General features: G+C 38.1%; 1 protein-coding gene across 1 annotated transcript; it reads right to left on the reverse strand.

The window, feature by feature from the left end:
- Positions 1 to 2708: 2708 nt before the first annotated feature.
- Positions 2709 to 9224, reverse strand: LOC141392335 (uncharacterized). Its single transcript, XM_073965286.1, has 4 exons — positions 8448 to 9224; positions 4066 to 4359; positions 2970 to 3737; positions 2709 to 2729 (listed from the first exon to the last, which is right to left on the reverse strand). The coding sequence occupies exons 1-4, from the start codon at positions 9222 to 9224 to the stop codon at positions 2709 to 2711; spliced, it is 1860 nt and encodes a 619-aa protein (XP_073821387.1).
- Positions 9225 to 21916: the final 12692 nt, after the last annotated feature.

Here is a 21916-nt window from a genome sequence, read left to right on the forward strand (position 1 = left end):
ACGTAAATTTCAATTGTACCAAATTTAGTACTTTCCGTACACATAAGTACGAATTTCCAAGACTAACTCAATCCTACAGTCCAACAGTAATCTTAATTCCAAATTTCAGGATTCCAGCTCTATTCGTTCACCCAAATCTAAAGTATACCAAAGTTAGTACCATTTAGTACTTCCCGTACCCATAAGTACGAATTTCCAAAACTACCTCAATCTTACCCCCATAAGTAACTTTAATTATAAATTTCAGGATTCCACCTCTATCCATTCACCCAAATCCAAATTGTACCAAATTTAGTACTTTTCGTACACATAAGTACGAATTTCCAAAAATAACCCTAATATCTCAATCCTACTCTTCAATAGTAGTCTTAATTTTAAAATTCAAGTTTCCAGCTTTATCCGTTCACTCAAATCCAAATTGTACTACATTTAGTACACTTTAGTACTTTTCGTACATATGAGAACGAATGTCCTTTCATAAATACCACCTCCCGTCCTTTATTTCCATACCAAATTTCAAGATTGTAGCTATAGCCGTTCAAAATATACAACTGGTACTAAATTTTATAACTTTTAGTACTTTTTGTACCCTTCTAGGTCGAAATTCCAAAAACCCTTTGGTACATCTTCCTAACTCTCCACCTGTGACCCTTATCCCAAATTTCAGAATTCTAGCTTTTCCCGTTTGCTTAATACAAAGGGTACCATATTTAGTACCATTTAGTACTTTTCGTACCCTTCCAGTTCGAATTTCCAAAAACCGAGCCTTATCTCACGCCTACATACTAAGACCAACCTACACTCAAAATTTCAAGCTTCTAGCTTCATCCGTTTCGTCTGGGTATTGATTATAAGGCGGTCAGCCAGTTTTAGTGCTTTTCGCATCCTTCTAGGACGAGTTTCCAAAAACCCAGCCTTATCGAGCACCTTCGCTCCAAGATTAACCCTCACACAAAATTTCAAGATTCTAGCTTCAGCCGTTTCGTCTGAGCGTTGATTATTAATCAGTCAGCCATACAAAAAGCACCATTGTTAGTACATTTTAGTACTTTTCGCACCTTTCTAGGACAAATTTCCAAAAACCCAGCCTTATCGGGCACCTTCCCCACAAGTCTAACCCTCACCCAAATTTTCAAGATTCTAGCTTCAGCCGTTTCGTCTGAGCGTTGATTATTAATCAGTCAGCCACACAAATGTTACCATTTTTAGTACATTTTAGTGCTTTTCGCACCCTTGTAGGACAAATTTCCAAAAACCCATCCTTATCGAGCACATTCGCCCCAAGACTAACACTCACAAAAAATTTCAGGTTTCTAGATTCAGCCGTTTCGTCTGGGCGTTGATTATTAGGCGGTCAGCCACACAAATTTGACCATTTTTAGTACATTTTAGTGCTTTTCGCACTCTTGCAGGACGAATTTCCAAAAACCCAGCCTTATTGAGCACCTTCGCCCCAAAACTAACCCTCACACAAAATTTCAGGTTTCCAGCTTCAGCCGTTTCGTCTGGGCGTTGATTATTAGGCGGTCAGCCACACAAATTTGAACATTTTTAGTACATTTTAGTGTTTTTCGCACCCTTGTAGGACGCCTTATCGAGCACCTTCGCCCCAAGACTAATCCTCACACAAAATTTCAGGTTTCTAGCTTCAGCCGTTTCGTCTGGGCGTTGATTCTTAGTCGGCCCCACACAAATTTGACAATTTTTAGTACATTTTAGTGCTTTTCGCACCCTTGTAGGACGAATTTCCAAAAACCCAGCCTTATCGAGCACCTTCGCCCCAAGACTAATCCTCACCCAAAATTTGGGAATTCTAGCTTCAGCCGTTTCGTCTGGGCGTTGATTCTTAGTCGGCCCCCCACACAAATGGTACCATTTTTAGTACATTTTAGTACTTTTCGTACCCTTCTAGGACGAGTTTCCAAAAACCCAGCCTTATCGAGCACCTTCGCCCCAAGACTAATCCTCACACAAAATTTGGGGATTCTAGCTTCAGCCGTTTCGTCTGGGCGTTGTAGATCTGTCAGTCATCACTTTACTCTTTTATATATATAGAAGATATGTCCGTCTCTTTTATGCCATAGAATCAGAATTCCATTGGACTTTACCGAATCAGGAAATGGCAAAATATTTAAAATAAAGTCATTGAAAACACCAATTTTGAAGCGTTGAATGTTTTCCTGTAGAAAGTGAAAACCTTAGAACCCGAACTAAAGAAATATTGTTGGAAACACAATATTTCTCCCAGATTGGATTGCGTGAAAAGAATAAAAGAAAAGAAAAACAAAGCGGAATCAATTTGTGATTTTGAACAGAAAAAGTGTTCTTTTTATTGAAAGAAGGTAGAAAAGAATTAGTTGAAAATCGATGCTTACCGAATGTTACAATGGTTGAATTGCAAGTAATTTATGATTGAACAAAAGGAAAGTATGAAAGTCCGAGAAAGCACAGACGACACGCATACATATATAAGTAGGTGAGCGGCAGTGAGAAAGAAAAAGAGTAAATGGAATAGGGAAAAACCTGAGTTGCCAGAAGCCAACAAGGACCTCTGAGACCCAGGGGTTTGGCGTTAACATTACCGCCCACCTTGCAGTAATGCTGCAATGAAATGAAAAATAGAACTCCATGTCGTGTGTACTTTTCCGGATTACAATGTAATGTAATCGAAGTTAAAAGTTATTGAGGGAAAAAGTCGAATATGTATGTTATGGATGATGTATATGTAGCTGAAAAGGAAAGTTTGTGTTTCGTTCATAAGAATAAAGTTAAAACAAATCAGTGCAAATTTTTCAATGGAATTCAGTTTATTTTTAGGAAAGAACTGTTTCAGAATAGAAACGTGATATTTTGGATATCAGGAACTATACAGAATACGGTCCGAATATAGCCCAGCCGAAGATGGTATTGATCGCTGTAGGTAACCCTGGTCGGGAAATAGTACCGTCACAAATCACCTTCGTATATACATCAGCGCCAAGGATAATATCGTAGACGGAACGTTCATAGAATGTTGAGTCGGCAAGATACAGGTTCTGGAAGTGGTCTTTAACTTTCTTAGGTATTGCCCTGGACGGAGTTTTCAAGTTGATCCGATTATCCACCTTGAGCATTACATCCACCTGACGTTCGGAATCAAACCTAGGTTTTATCGTCAGCGGACAAAGCGTCTCACCGTCCATAGTGAGCGAAGTAAAATTTAGGGAATCTGCCAACTTCTTGGATATCCTGCTCACCGACGCACCCGAATCTAACAAGCACCTTGCTGATGATTTCACGTTGCCATCCGTGATCTTAACAACCGCCGTGGGTACCAGGATAATTGTGTTTTGCCGTAATAACGAAGATAAAGTGGTGACGGAGGTTACCTTGGAAGTTGATGGTGACGGTTCTGCTTGCGAATCACGACCCCCTTCCGGTCTTGGACGAACGGGGAGAGCGTCTCTTGGTTTGTCTTGCTGAATGTGGAGCAGGGTGTGATGGTTTCGATTACACTTTCTGCACCCCTGAGATGAAAAGCAGCCGCCATGAGAGTGTTCGTGAGCCAAACAGTTTTTGCAATATTTGTACTTCTCAACCGCACCAAGACGACCAGCCGTGCTCAAGCCCAGGAATTTTTTGCAGTATCGCAATGGGTGACGGCCTTTACATAGGCGGCAGGAATACAACGTATGCTGTCTCTCCACACTGGAACGGATGACTGATTTTGCACGGGAAGGCGACCTCGGCATGTTGTTCTAATAGACGTAGAAGGAATATAACGGATTGTTATAGACTGGACATCAGAAAGAATATAACGGATTGTTATAGACTGGACATCAGAAAGAATATACCGGATTGGTATAGGTTGGACATCAGAACGAATATAACGTATCGTTATAGTTTGGACATCGGAACGAATATAACGGAATGTTATATATTGGACATCAGAACGAATAATGGTATCGGCAGAAAGTATTAGTTTTGGGCGGATATTACGACGAGTTTCGTGATGGGCCGGGTTATAGTTCCCCGTTGGGTAACTACATCCGCGACTCGAACACGACCGTCTGAACCCATATATACTTTCGAAATGCGGCCGAGACGCCACGCGTTCGGTGGAAGATTGTCATCGATGACGGCTACTAATGAATCGACGGTGACGTTGGGCTCGGAAGTTTGCCACTTATTGCGCTTCTGAAGTTCACGCAAGTATTCGTTCTTCCATCGAGAACAGAAAGTTTGGTGAATTGCCTTAAGCTTTTCCCAGCGATTTAGAATTGAAATGGAGGAACTATCAGCATGTGGATCAACGGGAACCAGAATAGGAGTCCCAATAAGGAAATGACCTGGAGTCAAAGCAGCCAAGTCGGAAGGATCCTGAGACATCGGGGATAGAGGGCGCGAATTTAAGCAAGCCTCTATGCGACAAAGCAAAGTGGAAAACTCTTCAAAGGTGAACTTCATCATACCTGCGAATTTTCGAAAGTGACCTTTGAAGCTCTTAACCCCTGCTTCCCACAAACCACCCATATGTGGAGCCCCTGGAGGGATAAAGTGCCATGACAGCCGCTGAAGAGAATAATAGGCAGCAACTCTATCCCGAGTGGCTTGAAGGAAGTTCCGAGCTAAGAGCTTCGAAGCACCTACGAATGTTGTGCCATTATCCGAATATAACTCCAAAGGACAACCTCTTCGTGAAACGAAACGATGAAACGCGGAAAGAAAAGTGGATGTCGAAAGATCAGATGTGGCTTCCAGATGAATAGCCTTCGTGGAGAAACACACGAAAACGCATACGTATCCCTTGGTGGTACGGCAAGAACGACCGTTATAGGTTTTTATATCGAAAGGCCCTGCGAAATCAAGACCAGTTCGGGTGAACGGGCGAGAGAACTCAGTTCTTTCTGGAGGAAGTGCAGCCATTAATTGTCGCTGGCAACGATGCTTGTACAGAATGCAAGCTTTACATTTATTTAAGGTAACCTTGATGAGATTCTTGACCTTAGGAATCCAGTATTGAGATCGAATTATTCTCAGAACGAGTTGGTTACCGCCATGAAGAGTTACCGAATGAACGAACGAAACCAGCAACTTTGAATAATGACAATTGGATGGAATGATTATTGGATGTTTCTCATTATAAGATAATCCAGGTGACGAAGAAAGTCGGCCACTTGAACGAATAATTCCTTCCGAATCAAGGAAAGGATTAAGGTTTCGAATACAACTGGAAGCAGGAATGGAACGTTTAGCGGATAATGCATTGTACTCGTTCGGATAGAATGCTTTCTGACACACTTGAATCCAGCGATTCCGTGCCAGGTTTAACTCGTCACTAGTCAAGGGACCAGATTGAGGGACAGAATTGGAACGATGCCTTGGATGCGTACGGGAGATGAATCGATAGACTATAGCGAGAGAACGAAGGGCTTTGCCAAAGCAAGAGAACCTTTCTAGAACATCTTCAAATTCGGAAAAGTAGGCGAAATTTACGTGAACGGATTTCCTCTCCAGAGTGGTTTCCGGAACTGGAACGTTATCTGCGCACCACGTTGTCAGTGAATCTCGCAACCAATGAGGGCCTTGCCACCATAAGTCATTACCGACTAGGTCGGACGGAAGAACGCCTCTGCTTGCCAGATCGGCAGGATTCGTCTCGGAAGAGACATGACGCCACTTGGAAGAATCAACAACCTGAATTATGTTGGAAACTCTATTCGCCACGAACGTTTTCCAGAAACAAGGTGGCTTAGCTAACCACGAAAGAACAATTGTGGAGTCCGTCCAACAGAATATGGAATAAGACGGAACGTCCAACAGCGGAAGAAGGCTATCGATCATCTCTGAAAGAAGTGCTGCTCCACATAACTCAAGTCTCGGAATGGACAGGGTTTTCAAGGGAGCTACTTTAGTCTTCGAATAGACTAGGTGCGTTGAAACAGAAGCACCGGAAGAAATGCGAACGTACAACGCCGCTGCATACGCGTTTTCTGACGCGTCACAGAAACCGTGGAATTGAACAGTGCTGGCTGGAGTGAAATTTACCCAGCGTGGAATTCTGATTTTTTCGATGGACGGAAAATCCGCCTGGAAACGCAGCCATTCTGAAACTATGTCGTGGGATAAAGTCTCATCCCAATCGATACCAGACGCCCAGATTCTCTGCATCAGAATTTTTGCCAAAACCACACAAGGAGATAGCCAACCGGCTGGATCAAACAATTTTGCTATTTGCGAATGAACTAACCGTTTTGTGTACGTGACGGAATCTGAAAATGGTTTGGCCATGAAAAAGAACGAGCATCCCATCGTATGCCCAACATTTTGGCAGTACTATTTTCTTCGAACTCAAGAAAGTTCTTGTGAAGGAGATGTTCGGACGGAATATCAGCCAGAATATCTTTTATATTTTCGGTCCATTTTCGCAAGGAAAAGCCAGCGGATTTCAATGCAGATTGTAACTGCTGAATAGAACTAAGTGCCAACGAAATTGAATGCGCACCACCTAGAACATCATCGACGTACATTAAGTTGCGAAGAATATCGCTCGCCCTAGGAAGCTCAGAACGAACATCGTCTGCCAACTGATGCAAGACACGAATGGCAAGATAAGGTGCTGAATTCACACCGAATGTTACCGTTTCTAACTGGAAATCTTGAACTTCCTCATTTGGATTTGAACGATATAAAATCCTCTGGAATTTTGCATCATCTGGATGAACAAGAATTTGCCTATACATTTTCTCAATGTCGGCATTGAATACGTAACGAAAGAATCTCCATCTTAAAATCAGCATAGTTAAGTCGGATTGCAGAATTGGACCCGTATGAAGGGTATCATTCAGACTTAAACCACTCGAAGAAGGAGAGGAGGCATTGAAGACCACTCGAACCTTTGTGGATGTGCGATCAGGCTTGACAACCGCGTGGTGAGGTAGATAATAAGTAGGACGGGAGGAAGAACTAGAAGAAGATACCAAGTGCATATGACCCAGCTCACTGTATTCCCGAACCACTCGATCATACTCTCCCTTTAACTCGGGAGTTCGCATAAGTCGAGCTTCGTTCCTAAGGAACTGAGCCATAGCACTGGACCTGGAATGTCCCAAACCTACACCATTAGAATTTGCCTCCTTAAAAGGCAAACGAACAATATACCTACCATCATCCGCTCTCGTAGTAGTAGATTTGAACAGATCTTCACAAAATTGATCGGAAGGGGATAGGAAGTTCTTCCTTGGAAGATTCTCCACCTCCCAAAAGCGTGAAATCTCTTTATGCAAAGAGATTTCACAGAAATTTTAAATAATTTTGACTGTCCCGGAAGAATTGCTGTTAACAGGACCTGTCAAGATCCATCCGAAGATGGTCTCTTGACCCAGAAGAGAGCCACAAATCCCTGCCTTCGAATTAGGAAGCAGTAAAGAAGGTAGAACGTCGCTACCAAAAAGCAAGTCGATTTGCGCACTCTTAAAGATGTTAGGGTCAGCCAAGGAAATATCTGGAAGATCTTTGAAGAATGATGCCGGGATAGAATGACTTGGCAGATTACCCGAAAGCTTTGGAATAACAAAAGCGGATACTGTCAATTTGAAGTTGCGCTCAACCTTGGACGAAAGAACGAAAGTGCACTGTTTTCGTACACTGGCAGAATTGGAATTGTTCAATCCTGAAATTTGGGCATTGGTACGCTTGAAGGGTAACTTTATTTGGTTGAACAGACGCTCTGTGATGAATGTGCCTTCAGACCCAGAATCAAACAGAGCACGAGCTGAATATGTTACACCATTATGCAAAATTTGTACCATAGCTGTACCTAACAAAACTCCCTGAGCGCTAGTCGAAAAATAATTTTGCACATTCCCAACCCCGTTGCTAGTGGACTGTATTTCTGAACGAGAGAATGAGGCAGAGTTGGGATTGAAATTTGAATTGGAAGCCGTGTTAGATACAGAAGGCGGTACGGAGGAAGCGGAATTGACTGGAATCTTGTGAAGAAGTGTGTTATGTCGTTTATTGCAAGTATAGCAGTTATGCTTGCTTGGACAATTCTTGACCGAATGTGTTTTTGAGAAGCAATTGAGACATAACCCCTGTCGCTTTATCTCTGAACTGCGAACATCAGGATTCATCCTTAGGAATTTTGGACACTTTCGAATAATGTGAGCCTCATTCGGACATAAGGGACACTTCGGATCGGATACCTTACTCTGGAAAGAACTTAACTTCTTTGAAGGTTTCGACTTCCCTTCGGACGAATTTTCCTTATTACTGGACCCAGGAACACCTCTGCGCATCTCGGAAACAGACTCTAACGTAAGATACCTATTGGTAAGGAATGTGTCCAGTTCCGCCCACCGTGGAATACTGGACTTATCAGAAAGAGTCTGTTCCCAGATAGTGAGGGTAGAGTCCGGAAGCCGATTTGAGCACAAGAAGACAAAGATGGGATCCCAACTCTTTACATCAATGTCATAAGTCTTCAGGACGGAAATGCAAGAATTTATGTCTCGCTGGAGGCGTTTCAAACCCTGAGCGGACTCGGAACGAACATCAGGTAAATTGAAAAGAACTTTTAACTGGCCATTGACGAGAACTCGCTTGTTTTCGTAGCGATCGCAAAGACTGGACCAAGCTTGAGCGAATCCACTATTGGTTAGAGGGCTCTTCTGAACAATTTCTTTTGCTTCACCTTTGGTTTTTTTAACTAAATGGAAGAGTTTTTCCACAGAACTGAGACAGGAATTATCTATGTACACAGCCGTGAACATGTCCCGGAATGTGGGCCATGCCATATAATCCCCTGAAAAAACTTCCGTATCGCAAGGAGGCAATCTGAAGGAATAACCTGAAGCAACATTGGGCGAATGGGATTGAGGAGCTGGACTAGAATGACCAGGAGACTCCTTACGAACTGCAGTTGACTGCAATTCGTCTGAAATTTCGGACAACTTGGATATGCACTTGCAATAAGTAAGGTATATGGTCTTGAATTTAGCACGAATCGTTTCTAATTCTGAAGTTTGATCTTCGTCACCTGATTCTTCTTCCTCGTGGGCTTCGGAAACGTAGTCTTTTACAAAGTTGTCATACTCCGATTTGATTTTAGTCCATAGGGACTTTATTTCATCAGTATGAAGCCGAATCAAATGAATGGAGTTCACGGGAAGAAGATTATTAGCTAGATCCGCATCAAATCCCACAAGGGTGTCGGCTAGACGAATGAACGAATCTAGAGACATTTTGGGAAGAACTTCGAATCAAAAAAGGAATGAACAAAAACGTAACAACTGTATGTCGAATAGACGGAATTTGGAATTTTCGAGAAAAAAGTTGAGATAAAAACAACTTAAGCACAGAAATTTGCTGTACAAATGGCGAAAAAATCACGGAAAAGTATTCGAAAGTGATAATGAAGCCAAAGAACTTTGGAAAATACTGTCAGTTTTAGAGAAAGCGGACAACTAAAACAACAGAAATGTATGAAAAATCCTTGAAATTGTGAAAAAAAATCTAAATTCAAGAATTTGCGAATAAATTAGATCTTTTACACAATTATTTTTATGATAAGTAGATGCACTTGTACTTAAAATCACACTTATAATTATATGAAAAAATAAAATATTTTCAAAAAAACAAGAATAATGTTTCAAAAAATATTTTATCTTATTAATGCGAATGAAAATTAAGTAATTTTAATTGTTTTTGAATAGAAAATATCAAAAAAATATGAAAGAATGCAAATAATTAATATTATTTGGAAAGAAAAAATCGAATTCGAGAACCCTGAGTGAAAGTCGAATTTCAAAATATCAAAGTCGAATTTTGTCGATTTTGACAAGCCTGTATTTTAATTGTGCTCTAAGAGTAGAAAATCAATGTGTAGAACTCTATCAGCATATGATCGAACGAAATAGAATCGAAAACAAGAACAACAACAATAAATATTGAAATATCACCAGCACACAGCGGGAACAAGTGCAATGACAGAATAATGAAAGAATGAAATTGTTGTTGTCACTTGTTGGTAAATAACACACACGAATGAATGCAGCGCGAAACTTCGAATTTATGCGGGAATGAAGCACAAAAGAAGGAGAAATAATGCAATTATGTCTTTAAGGAAGGAACAAAGAGTAGAAAACTTCTCTTATTATTTTTTTATATAAATCATAGATGGGCTTTCTTGCACGCCAGCGTTGCTATGTTTTGTTTCTCTTTTTCGTTGTTACAACATAAATAAACATTTACGAATAATTTTGCAAATTCGTTTTTAATATTATAGTTTTTTGGACTTGTTAAGATACCGTCAGTGTTTAAAAAATATTAAAAAGGCAAAGAAATTTTAACAAAAACCCCGTTCTAATTTTCCCTTAAATTCTATTTAAGAGAAATTTTGCCCATCTATGATATAAATGCAACAACAATTGCAATGAAAATTGAATGAATATAAGAGAAATTATTATTTTTTTATTAAATTAACCACCGAATGGATAATTTTAACAGAAAAAAAAACACAATTGCACTTTTCTCTTAGAAAATAGATGAAACAAAACCGACACTCTTCCACCGAAACCGCGTATTGAAAGAAATGAAACGACGTTTTGCCGACGGCAAATGCACTTTTGTTTGGTTTGTAGAAAAATTTGCACTTTTGTAAAAGAACGAAATCACAAACTTACCTTAGACTTGATGGATGAAATGATGAAATAAAATTTGTATATAGTAGTAGGTAAATCCAAACTGGAACAGAAAACTTCGAGTAGGCTTTATATCCGGATCGTCAGGACCAAATGAAAACACCAATTTTGAAGCGTTGAATGTTTTCCTGTAGAAAGTGAAAACCTTAGAACCCGAACTAAAGAAATATTGTTGGAAACACAATATTTCTCCCAGATTGGATTGCGTGAAAAGAATAAAAGAAAAGAAAAACAAAGCGGAATCAATTTGTGATTTTGAACAGAAAAAGTGTTCTTTTTATTGAAAGAAGGTAGAAAAGAATTAGTTGAAAATCGATGCTTACCGAATGTTACAATGGTTGAATTGCAAGTAATTTATGATTGAACAAAAGGAAAGTATGAAAGTCCGAGAAAGCACAGACGACACGCATACATATATAAGTAGGTGAGCGGCAGTGAGAAAGAAAAAGAGTAAATGGAATAGGGAAAAACCTGAGTTGCCAGAAGCCAACAAGGACCTCTGAGACCCAGGGGTTTGGCGTTAACAGTCATTTTTGCACTGCTTCAAGAATATTTTCTATTTTTTCAAGCAATCTTAAGCATAAGAACATATTTTTCAAAACATAACATTTTTGAGGTCCACAAAATAGGAATTTCTCATCAATAACTTTATTGTTTGAGCTAAATCTCTTTCCACCGAGCGATTTCCTTAGCTTTGAATAATGAAAATTGTCAATGTGGGCTAAATCCGGACAACGGGTCCACATTTTACAGAAGATTTCGAAGCTGGAAAATGTCATCTTGTGGTACTTTTATTGCGGTTCTTGAAGTAAAGGATGAAAAGGGAATGGAAAGAAGCGAGTTAAAAGGTCGAAATGTTCTACCAAAATAATCCTCATTAGATTTGATTTGCAGACATGTCATCGCAAAGTTTGGTCTAAATCGGCTACCCCTTACGAAAATATGTCCCTAATATTTGACGCACGGTGCTCTTGAACTACTTTAAATCGATGGTCCTAAACCTGAGAAGTTTTTGCGGATTCTGAAACTACAATGTTCATAGATAAAAAAAAGTAAAACCAAAAAAAAAAAAAAATCGCCGCAGCGATTTTAAATAAATCGCTATTCAAATTAACATTTTTAGGGGTTTTTTAGGTTTTTACGATTTTGCTTGGAAGCTGCAAGTCCTATCAAAATAGGACAAAACACAATGTTATAGCTATTCCCTACAATATTGATCCTTATGGTGTTTTCGTAGGTTCTACCTTTGAGATATAGACGTTGAAATTGGCACAATGCACTGGCTGTATCGTCTCCTTATAAAACAGTGTTATGACTGCAATTTCCCAACTTAAACTTATATATCTCAAAAATGGTACAACCTAGAAAGAAGATGCCAAAGCCAATCTTCTAGAGAATTTTCACAACTGCAACATTTTTTTGTCCTATTACGATGTGACTTGCGGTTTTCAACCAAAAGCCTCAAGACCTGAGAAAAAAATCTGAATGATTGATCTGAACTTCTATATCTCAAAAACGGTAAAACCTACGAAAATATTATGCAGGTCACTCTTGTACAGAATTTTCACTGCTACAACATTTTCTTTAGTCCCATTTTGATAGGACTTACGGTTTTCAAGGAAACCCGTGAAAACCCAAAAAAAAATATACATGTTAACTTTGACTGCGATTTATAAAAAAATCCCTCCAGCGATTTTTTCTTGTTTTTGGTTAGTTACGGCGCACCATGTATGACATTGTTTTATAATGCAGCGATAAAGTCAATGCATTGTCCAATTTGGACATCTACATCTCAATAACGGTAAAACCTACGAAATTATCATAATAGTCAAGAGAATTTTTATAGCTATAACATTTTCTTTAGTCCCATTTCGATAGGACTTGCGATTTCCAAGCAAAATCGTGAAAACCCAAAAAGCCCTAAAAATGTCAACTGAATCGCGATTTATTTAAAAAGCGCTCCGGCGATTTTTTGTTTGTTTTTTCTTATCTATGAACATTATAGTTTCAGAATCCTCAAAAACTTCCCAGGTGTAAGCACCTTACATTTAAAATTGCTTCAAGAGCACTATGTTTGTACAACTATTCTGTCTGAAGCTATTATTTCTTCTTTCACAACAGAGAACATACAAACATGGTCACCTTAATCTCTCTATGAATGCCATCCTAAAGTAGAATCATATGTAATTGTTGTTCACAATACACCAAAGGCAACTGTCAGAACAAAAACTCAAGTGTGAACAGTCAATAAGGGAACAATGGGGGGAAAATAAACAATCAACACCTCCCCTTAGCGAATACACTGTATTGGTTCAACCACATTGCACCAGAGGCTCTAACGGTGGCTGTGGTTTTTCCAAAACTGGTACACCCACCCATCTCTACTATGTACTTTTATACGTAGATGTTGGGCGACAATAACGCTTCAGGGGTAGTTGTTCACATTCACATCAAATTCTATCACAGATTGTTTATTGGAATTAAAGCAACTTCACCCCCAAATCAGATGAACACCCAAACTTCTTATTTCATTTTGGCCAACCACTCAATAATAATTTTACAAGCAATCGAATGAAGCAGATAAGGACGTTATTGTTTCTGCTGTGGCACTTTGTGTTGCAGTGCAGTTCCTTGAACTGGGGATAGTGTACACATTGCAATTCATCCCTGCAAAAAAGGTTGATCGCCACAATTATGTCTATTGTCCTTACTCTCTTCTAAATGTCGATGAACCACTTGGGAATTGATAAAGTGTCGGTTTTTTATGATTCGATTGTGTTTTTATCTGCCGAGAAAAATATTCTATATAATAGTAAGGTAAATATGTTGACATATTCAAAACTCACAGGAAGATAAGACGTGTGCACAAAAATTCATCGGTTTCAAAGTATATTATTTTCTTGTCCCCAAGGCGCAATTGGTAATCGATGTGGTGATATCTATGGAAATGAAGACATTAACAAGCTACGTTATTATTTATGACGCTAGCAAATTCGGAGACTTCGTGAAACCACGAATTTTTTTACATGATAGATTTTATGAATACAAAAATGAGGTACATACATACATATATGAAATCTATATATCACCAATATTTTTGAAAATTTAACATAGCTGAAGCCAAGGTTTACCCTTTTAGAACACGCGACTTGTGATTGTATATTTAACGAATTAAGTATTTTTGGATAAAATGAAATGTTTTTTGACGTGGTAAAATATATTGGCCTTAAAATATTATTATTTATTTATTTACTATTTGTGTGTAAGTTAAGCTTAATCTCATATTTGTTGTTTTCAAATTTAAAAACAACAAGTTTAAAGTGGGTGTAGTTAAAATTGATTACTTTTGGGGATGGCAGAGAAGACTAGTTTCGTCCAACGCCACTTGGACTCATCAGTTCTCTTAGTTCTTTGTATTGAAACAAAGAACCCTTCCCCAATTTTAAGACGACTCGAGCTCAAGAATAAGTGTGACTGATGAATTCGTTTAAATGCGAATTCCACCGAAAGACCTAAAAACTCTCGTAGCCGCATATGTAAACCAAATTATTTATTTATGTTAAAAATGGGTAAAAATGGGTTGAAGCCAACATGTTTTTTTAAATTTCCCTCGAATTTTGAGTAAACCACACTTTTTACGATTTTCCTGTCAAAATAAAAGTAGAAGCTAACTAAATAAGGATCATCACACTAATTTACTACTTCTCAAAATTTGATCTGTTTCTACCATTAGATGATGCTGACATTTTAAAGCCAGAACTATAGTGTTTTTTTTACATTTTCATCTAGTTTCGTTCCGCAAACAGGTTTTTCAAAAAATCATTTATACGATGTAGTACTTGCGATTCTAAGTTATTTGATACGTATATTGTGAATGTTGTCGGCACAGCTTCATAGAAATCTGCATCCAAATGCAAAAATTTTGTGCGAAGATTTTTCTAAAAATCATATTTTTCGGGTCTAATATTTGCAATTGACATTCGATTACCTCTTACTCCACTGCACATTTACTATAAAGATCTAACCGGAACCTTTTGAAATAAAATAATAAAAAACTCCATATTGCATTATTATAAGAGGTAGTATAACCTAGTGTTATACAATACAATATTGAGTTTTTTTTAGTATTTATTTCAAAATGTTCTGGTTAGATCTTTATAGTCAGTTTAATTTTTTTTGGGCATGTGGGTTAGAATAATTAGCCTTTCTGTAATATTTTTTCTTAAAAGCCGAAATAAAACCGCCATAACCTTTGTCCGCAACAACCAAAAGTTGGATTGCGACCAGATTCGTACTGGGGAAGTTTTTCTTAACCTACTTACTTACTTAGCTGGCCCATTACAGAACATTTGTTCCCTAGACCGAACTAAGAAAAGATCTCAATTTCTCTCTGTATATTACTTCGCTTTCTGGAATATCGCGCCTTGTCATCTCTTCATCCACTTGCTTGCGCCATCTATCCTTTGGCCTGCCAATTCTGCGTGCACCGCCATGTGGCATGTATTTAAACGCCTTTTTAGCGGGTTCAACATCGCTCATTCTTATGATTTGGCCTAGCCAACGCAATCGCTGCATCTCGATACGTTTATCTATACTGATGTCGTTGTATAGCTGATACAGGTCCAATTATTTCATTGACCGTGGGCATTAGTCGTTCGCATAATATCCCTGATACACTCTTGTAGGCGATAGGGAGAAGACTTATGGCCTTATAGTTTGGAGCACAAAGTCTTATCTCCTTTCTTATGGACGGGACACAGGATGTTCAGGTTCCAATCGTCGTCTAACTAGCTGATGCATACACCTTATCAGCGTGTCGCCTCCGGTTTTAAACAGCTCAGCTGGTAGGCCATTAGCTCCTGCTGCCTTATTATTCTTCAGCCGGTTTATTGCTGTCTTTACCTTATCTTGGTCGGGTGGTACACATTCAATACCATCTTCTAGGATTGGATCTGTGGTATCTTCTTCGACTTCGCTACTATTGGATACCAACAGTAACTGTATCAGTTACCAAATTACCATTCTGGAGGAGGTGCCAGTGCCAAAACCATCAGTTTGATGTTTCACTCTTTGGTAGAATTTTCGGACTTCATTCTGTCTCCTGTACATCTCGATTTGTTCACACTCCCGCTTTTCCATCTCTCTCTATTTCCTGCGGAAAATACGTTTCTCCTCTCTCCTTTTCTCCCGGTACCACTCTCGTGCGCTACGCGTTGCTACTGATATGCCGCATTTTTCTCTTCGGTAGCAGCGCGACACTCCTGGTCATACCATGGATTCCTTGGTGGAGGTCTCTGGTATCCAAGTACTGATTTTGAGGCTGTTTGCATGGAGTGGACAATTGTTTGCCTTTATCCTGATATGTTATCCGGACGAGGAGTGCTTTGATTAAGCAATTGGGCCAGTTTAGTAGAATATGGTTTTTCTTAACCTATGTACCAAAAATCTTTGATGTAGCGCGAAAAAATTAACTTTTTTTGAAATGGAATATGAAATAATTGACAATATTTGTGATATATATAAAATTCTTCGAGACTGCGATTATGTTCGAAATTATACTCCTCCGAAACGGATGGACAGAATTTGATGAAATTTTGTACAGGGTGTTTTTTTAAGCTAGATAGAAATTTAAATTGTAAAAAGTAACACAAAAAATTAAATTTTGATGAACCTTTTTTTATATGTTTCAGTATACTCTGACAAATCATCGCGAATAGACTCACGCTTGAACAACGCTACGAAATTATCCAAATTTACTTTGAAAATCAGTCGTCGATGACCCGTTGTTTTATCGCAAAATTGTGTTCAGCGATGAGGCGCATTTTTGGCTTAACGGGTTTGTTAATAAGCAAAATTGCCGCATATGGAGTGAGACCAATCCACAAGAGACCCTACAGACTCCATTACATCCAGAAAAATGCACCGTATGGTGCGGTTTTCACGCTGGTGGCATCATCGGACCTTATTTCTTCAAAAATGAGGCCGGAGCTCGCGTTACGGTCAATGGAGATCGTTACCGCACCATGATCAATGATTTTTTGTTTGAAAATATGGATGACATTGATCCGGAGGAGATGTGGTTTCAACAGGATGGCGCTACGTGCCATACGGCGAACGCAACCATCGACTTATTGAAATCAAAATTTGGCGATTAGTTGATTTCGAGAAGTGGACCTGTCAATTAGCCTCCAAGGTCGTGCGATTTGACACCTCTCGATTATTTCCTGTGGGGCTACGTGAAGTCACTGGTTTATGCTGATAAACCAGCAACAATTGATGCCTTGGAGGCCAGCATTGTTCGTGTTATTCGTGACATACGGCCAGCAGTGCTCGAAAAAGTGGCCAAAAATTGGACGTCCAGAATGCACTTCGTCAAGAACAGCCGCGGTGCCCATATGCCCGAAATCATTTTCAAATGTTAATGTCACGTATTGATCTCTCGAATAAAAAAAAAATTTTGATTACAATTTAATTTGTTGTGTTATTTTTTACAATTTCAAGTTCTATCGGGCTTAAAAAAACACCCTTTATGTGGAGTTTTTAGGTCTGAGAATAGGTCGTAAGTTACTTTTTATAAAGCTTAGTGGAAGGGCGCGAATTCAGAGACGTTTTTGAACGAATTGTTTAAAATGACTTCCTATACTATGGTAATAACTGTCTTGATCCTGAATGATCATCTCGGAGGAAGAATCTTGCGGACAGTCCAATTTTCAAAAAGTATATACTCCTTATATCCTTAATTTTAGTAAGCGTAACTACAAAAACGCTACAAACACTGGCTTCAATAAGTGGGAAAGCGCGATCAACCCCAAATTTTGGAATACAGTACAAATCCAATAATGTAAAATGTCTCTTGAACGAAACTCAAAAAAAAAAATCAATTTAGAAATTAAGTAAAACCTAATCCAAAGATGGTTAACTAACTAGAACGTCTAAAAATTGTTCATTGGTTACTAAAACTACGGGTCAACAACGCGATGTAACTATAAACTATCTAAGTATACATACATACCGAAAATGGCGTGGACCTACCCGACAACGGGTCTTAACAAGTCGCGAAATCAGAAATTATTAGACGCATTGGTATTCAATTTAATATCAATTGTGGCCTTTATCATTAAAGGGTGTTTTGGAAGTAGAATAACGCGATTGTGTCCTATTCTTGAAAACTTTATACTTACAGATAGAATTTCTAAATTTAGTAAGTGGAACATCAAACAGGTCATGAACATTGACTTCAATGCTTGGAATAACTCTATCAAGTCCACGTTTTTTAATACAGTAAAGTCTAGATAAATCCAACTAGAATTTTGAAGTAGTTTTTTTTTTCATATTTAGGAGTGTAAAATAATAACGTGTTCAGTAAATCAGCACTTTGTTAACAAAATGGGCCGAACTTTTTATACCCTCCATCATAAATTATATTGAAACCAGATTGCAAGGGAGAATAAATCCAAGGGAGAATAAATACCAAATATTGTCATTTAGGTTGAACAATGCGGCTAAAATCTTGAAAATACCGAAAATGGAAAGGTACCGTTGTTTGGAGGCTATTAAAAAACCTGGACCTGTACCGAATATTTTATGCGGGAATGTTTTATGCTCCCAATGAAGATTAAATACCAAATTGTACCCATTTCGGTATGGTAGTGAGACTTAACCTGCAAAATATCGAAAATCGAGAGGTACCGTTGATATATGAGAACGTGAACCTATACTAATAATTCTTTGCAGACATTTTGTTTGCTCCAAGGGAGACTTAATACCAAATTATAGCCATTTCTGATGAATAATGTTGCTAAAAACCTAGAAAATAACGAAAATCGGGAGGCACCGGAAGGCTTGAACCGATTGTTTGAAGTTTATGGACTCAAAAAACGCCGAACCGATCTTCCTAAAATTTTAGGAGTATATCACTGCATGGCCTGAAAGTAGCATAGGGTATAAAAAGTTCGGCACATATCTATAGAACGGTTACGGATACAGACTACAAATTTGGATCGTGTACCTGAATTTGACCTACAAATAAATATGTCAAAATATATCGAAATCTGTTCAGATTTGGATATAACTCCTATACATATTTTCGTCCGATATCATGTATTTGATGCATTAAACACGCTGTATATGCCCAACTTCAATGAAATTTGGAATGTGTGACGAAATTTGGCCTACAAATAAATGTGCCAAAATATATCGAATTCGAATACAAATCTGTTTAGCGGTTTGCATATTATAGCAAAAACAAAAAATGTATTGAGCAAATTTATAAAATGTTTGTATTTTATCAGTTATTTGATGAAAATATAGGAAAAAATTGGAGTTATTCTTCTATTTTATTTCTAATCACTTTTCGAATACAGGGAAGATATGCAGAACGTTCAAATAAATTTTGTTTTCCTTTAAATAGGGTATAATCTAGAAATAAAACCGATACTGTTTTACTCATTTTGAAATGCGTGTTAATCCCGAAATAATCAAAATCACTTGGTGCACATGCGGGTTACCAAAACATCGAATTCTTCCCTTTTAATTTGTTTACATTTGCCAGGATTTACTTTTGCCGCTAAGATATAGCATCGTCTGCAGTTTAGTGTGTATAATTACGGTATAACGCATATAATTTGCACAAAGTGCATAAACTTTTTATGCGCATCTGATTTCATGATCAACCATGAAAATATACATCGATCTAAACCTATTTCGATAAAATCCATCAAGAACTGTAAATTTCTTAAACCGATGTTTTCGTAAAATGCGAGGATTGTACAGTTTCTCCATTGAAGATCAGAGCTCCGTTTTACTCGCGAGTGAAAATTTGGGGGGGGAGGTGGTAGTGTTTTGTGCGTCCGATTTTTTGGTGGTAAGTTTTTGTTTGGCGGTGGGGACGGTGCAAATTATCCCCAACAATTTGCTCGAATTCGAAAAGAGTTTCACTCGCGAGTGGAATTCGAGCGAGTATTTGGAGCTCTGTTGAAAATTAAACGATCCACAGAAAACGCGATTAAATCCGCGATATTTTCAAAAACATTTTAAGCACATTTTTCGATTTTTGCAGTAGCCGTTTCCACAGTTTTAGTGGATGGATTTTCACGATCTATGATTTATATGATCCGAACAAAAAAACTAAAATATCTTGGGGTCCCAGTACAATCAAAAGGATATTGTAAAAACTGTACCCAAAAAAATAGGTTTTTTAGAAAAGATATCGCACAAAATTTTCGCCTTTGGTAGTAGATTACTGTGATTACTACATATTCAATATACACATCAAATTTTTCGTAATCGCTTTCTTCAATCCTACTATTGACTTTTTGAAATACCCGAATGCGCGCCGCATTTAGATCAAAAATACAAAAAAAAAAAAAAACACTTAAAATCTGGCTTCAAAATGCCACCATCCTTAAAAGTTAGGTGTAGTGGAGATTTAAAAAAATGATATATTAGAAGTGTAATCTTCATTTTGTATTCTTCTACTTTTACTTTGGGCAGATATCCGTAATTTAAACTGTTTGACGGGCAATCGAATAACAACGCAGAAAAACTAGCTTGCTTTAACGTGTTTTTACCTATTTTTATTCATTTATGCGGTCATAGCTTCAAACAAATTAACTTTTTTTCGCCAATTTTTTTAGCTTTGTTCACGAACACTTCACTTGGTCCAGCTATAATCATATTTTATGGTATACTGCAATGGTTCGCGTACTATAATAGTGCTTCAGCAATATTATTATTATTTTTTACTTTCACTCATATATGCAATAAAATATTTTAAAGAATAAAGTCTATAAAGTACCCGTAGAAAGGAGTGTTTTTATTATTTGAGAAGTCGACTTCTCGGGATATCGTGTCTGTTTTATCCACAGAAGGATGTCGACTAAAATCATTTTTATACCCTCCATTATAACTTCATTTGTAAAACAGCGAAAACATTATATCCGACCTCTCATGTATATATTCCAGGTCAAAACACACATATTAAATATGTAAAAATTTTCAACACGTCCCTATATCTGTTAATTTGTTGGTAAGGTGTCGAGTGCCGAGATAGGACGTGCTCGTTCTTGAGCATAGGCGATCCAAATAGTTGGATTATCTTCACCAGTGCAACATCAATCCGAAGCAGTTTTGGTCTAAAATAAATATTCTATCTGGTTCCAAAATTAATAAAAATCTCCTTGCTATCGCCTTCAATAACGTCCAGTAATCCGATACCAAAAATTGTGCAACACAGTCCATCTTCGCAGAACAGGGCCAAGCGAACTTTTATCAAAAAATGCAAGAATCTCAAAAGAGATCTGCAGCCTATATTTTTCACATCCAGCGAAGTTGAGATAGTTATCACTAAATCCAGACCCTTTAAAGCTCTTCGTCCAGACGGCATCTCAATACTCACATTGAAGAAGCTATGTGTAATATGTTTGGACTAGAGATGGGCGCGTGCCTAAAAAATTAGGCACGAACACGGACCAAAATTTTTATGCACATTCACGCACAAACACGGCGTTTTTCGAGAAGGCACGAACACGCACACTCACGCACGAAATTACAAAACCAGTAAGGAAAGGATCAAAATCGGGCGGGCCGACTATATAATACCCTACACCACTGTTAATATGTAAAATATATATGGGAGCTAAATCCAAATCACAACAGATTTCGATATAATTTTTCACATTTATTTGTAGACCAAATTCCGTCACATAGTTCAAATTTCATCAAAATCGAACAAATTATAGCGTGTTTTGTGCATCAAATACCTCAAATCTGCCTAAAATATATATGAGAGCTATATATATAGCTATATTCAAATCTGAACCGATTTCGGTATAATTTGGCACACTTGACACACTAGGCCAAATCCCGGCAAACATTCCAAATTTTATTGAAATCGGACATATATAGCGCGTTTGGTGCATCAAATACCTAACATTTGCCCATATATATTGGGAGGTATATCCAAATCTGAACCGATATCTATATAATTTAGCATACTTATTTCTAGGCCAAATCCCGGTAAACATTCCAAATCGGGCGAATATATATGGGGGCTATATCCAAATCTGAACCGATTGCTATATAATATGGCACACTTATTTCTAGACTAAATTCCGTAGCACATTCCAAATTTCATTGAAATCGGACATATATAGTGTTTTTCTTGCACCAAATGCCTTAAATCGGGCGAAGATATATATGGGAGCTATATCCAAATCTGAACCGATTTTTACCAA

The sequence above is a fragment of the Musca autumnalis genome, unplaced genomic scaffold (assembly GCF_047663935.1).
Source record: "Musca autumnalis isolate F117 unplaced genomic scaffold, ASM4766393v1 scaffold_2, whole genome shotgun sequence".
In the NCBI taxonomy this organism is placed as follows: Eukaryota; Metazoa; Arthropoda; class Insecta; order Diptera; family Muscidae; genus Musca; species Musca autumnalis.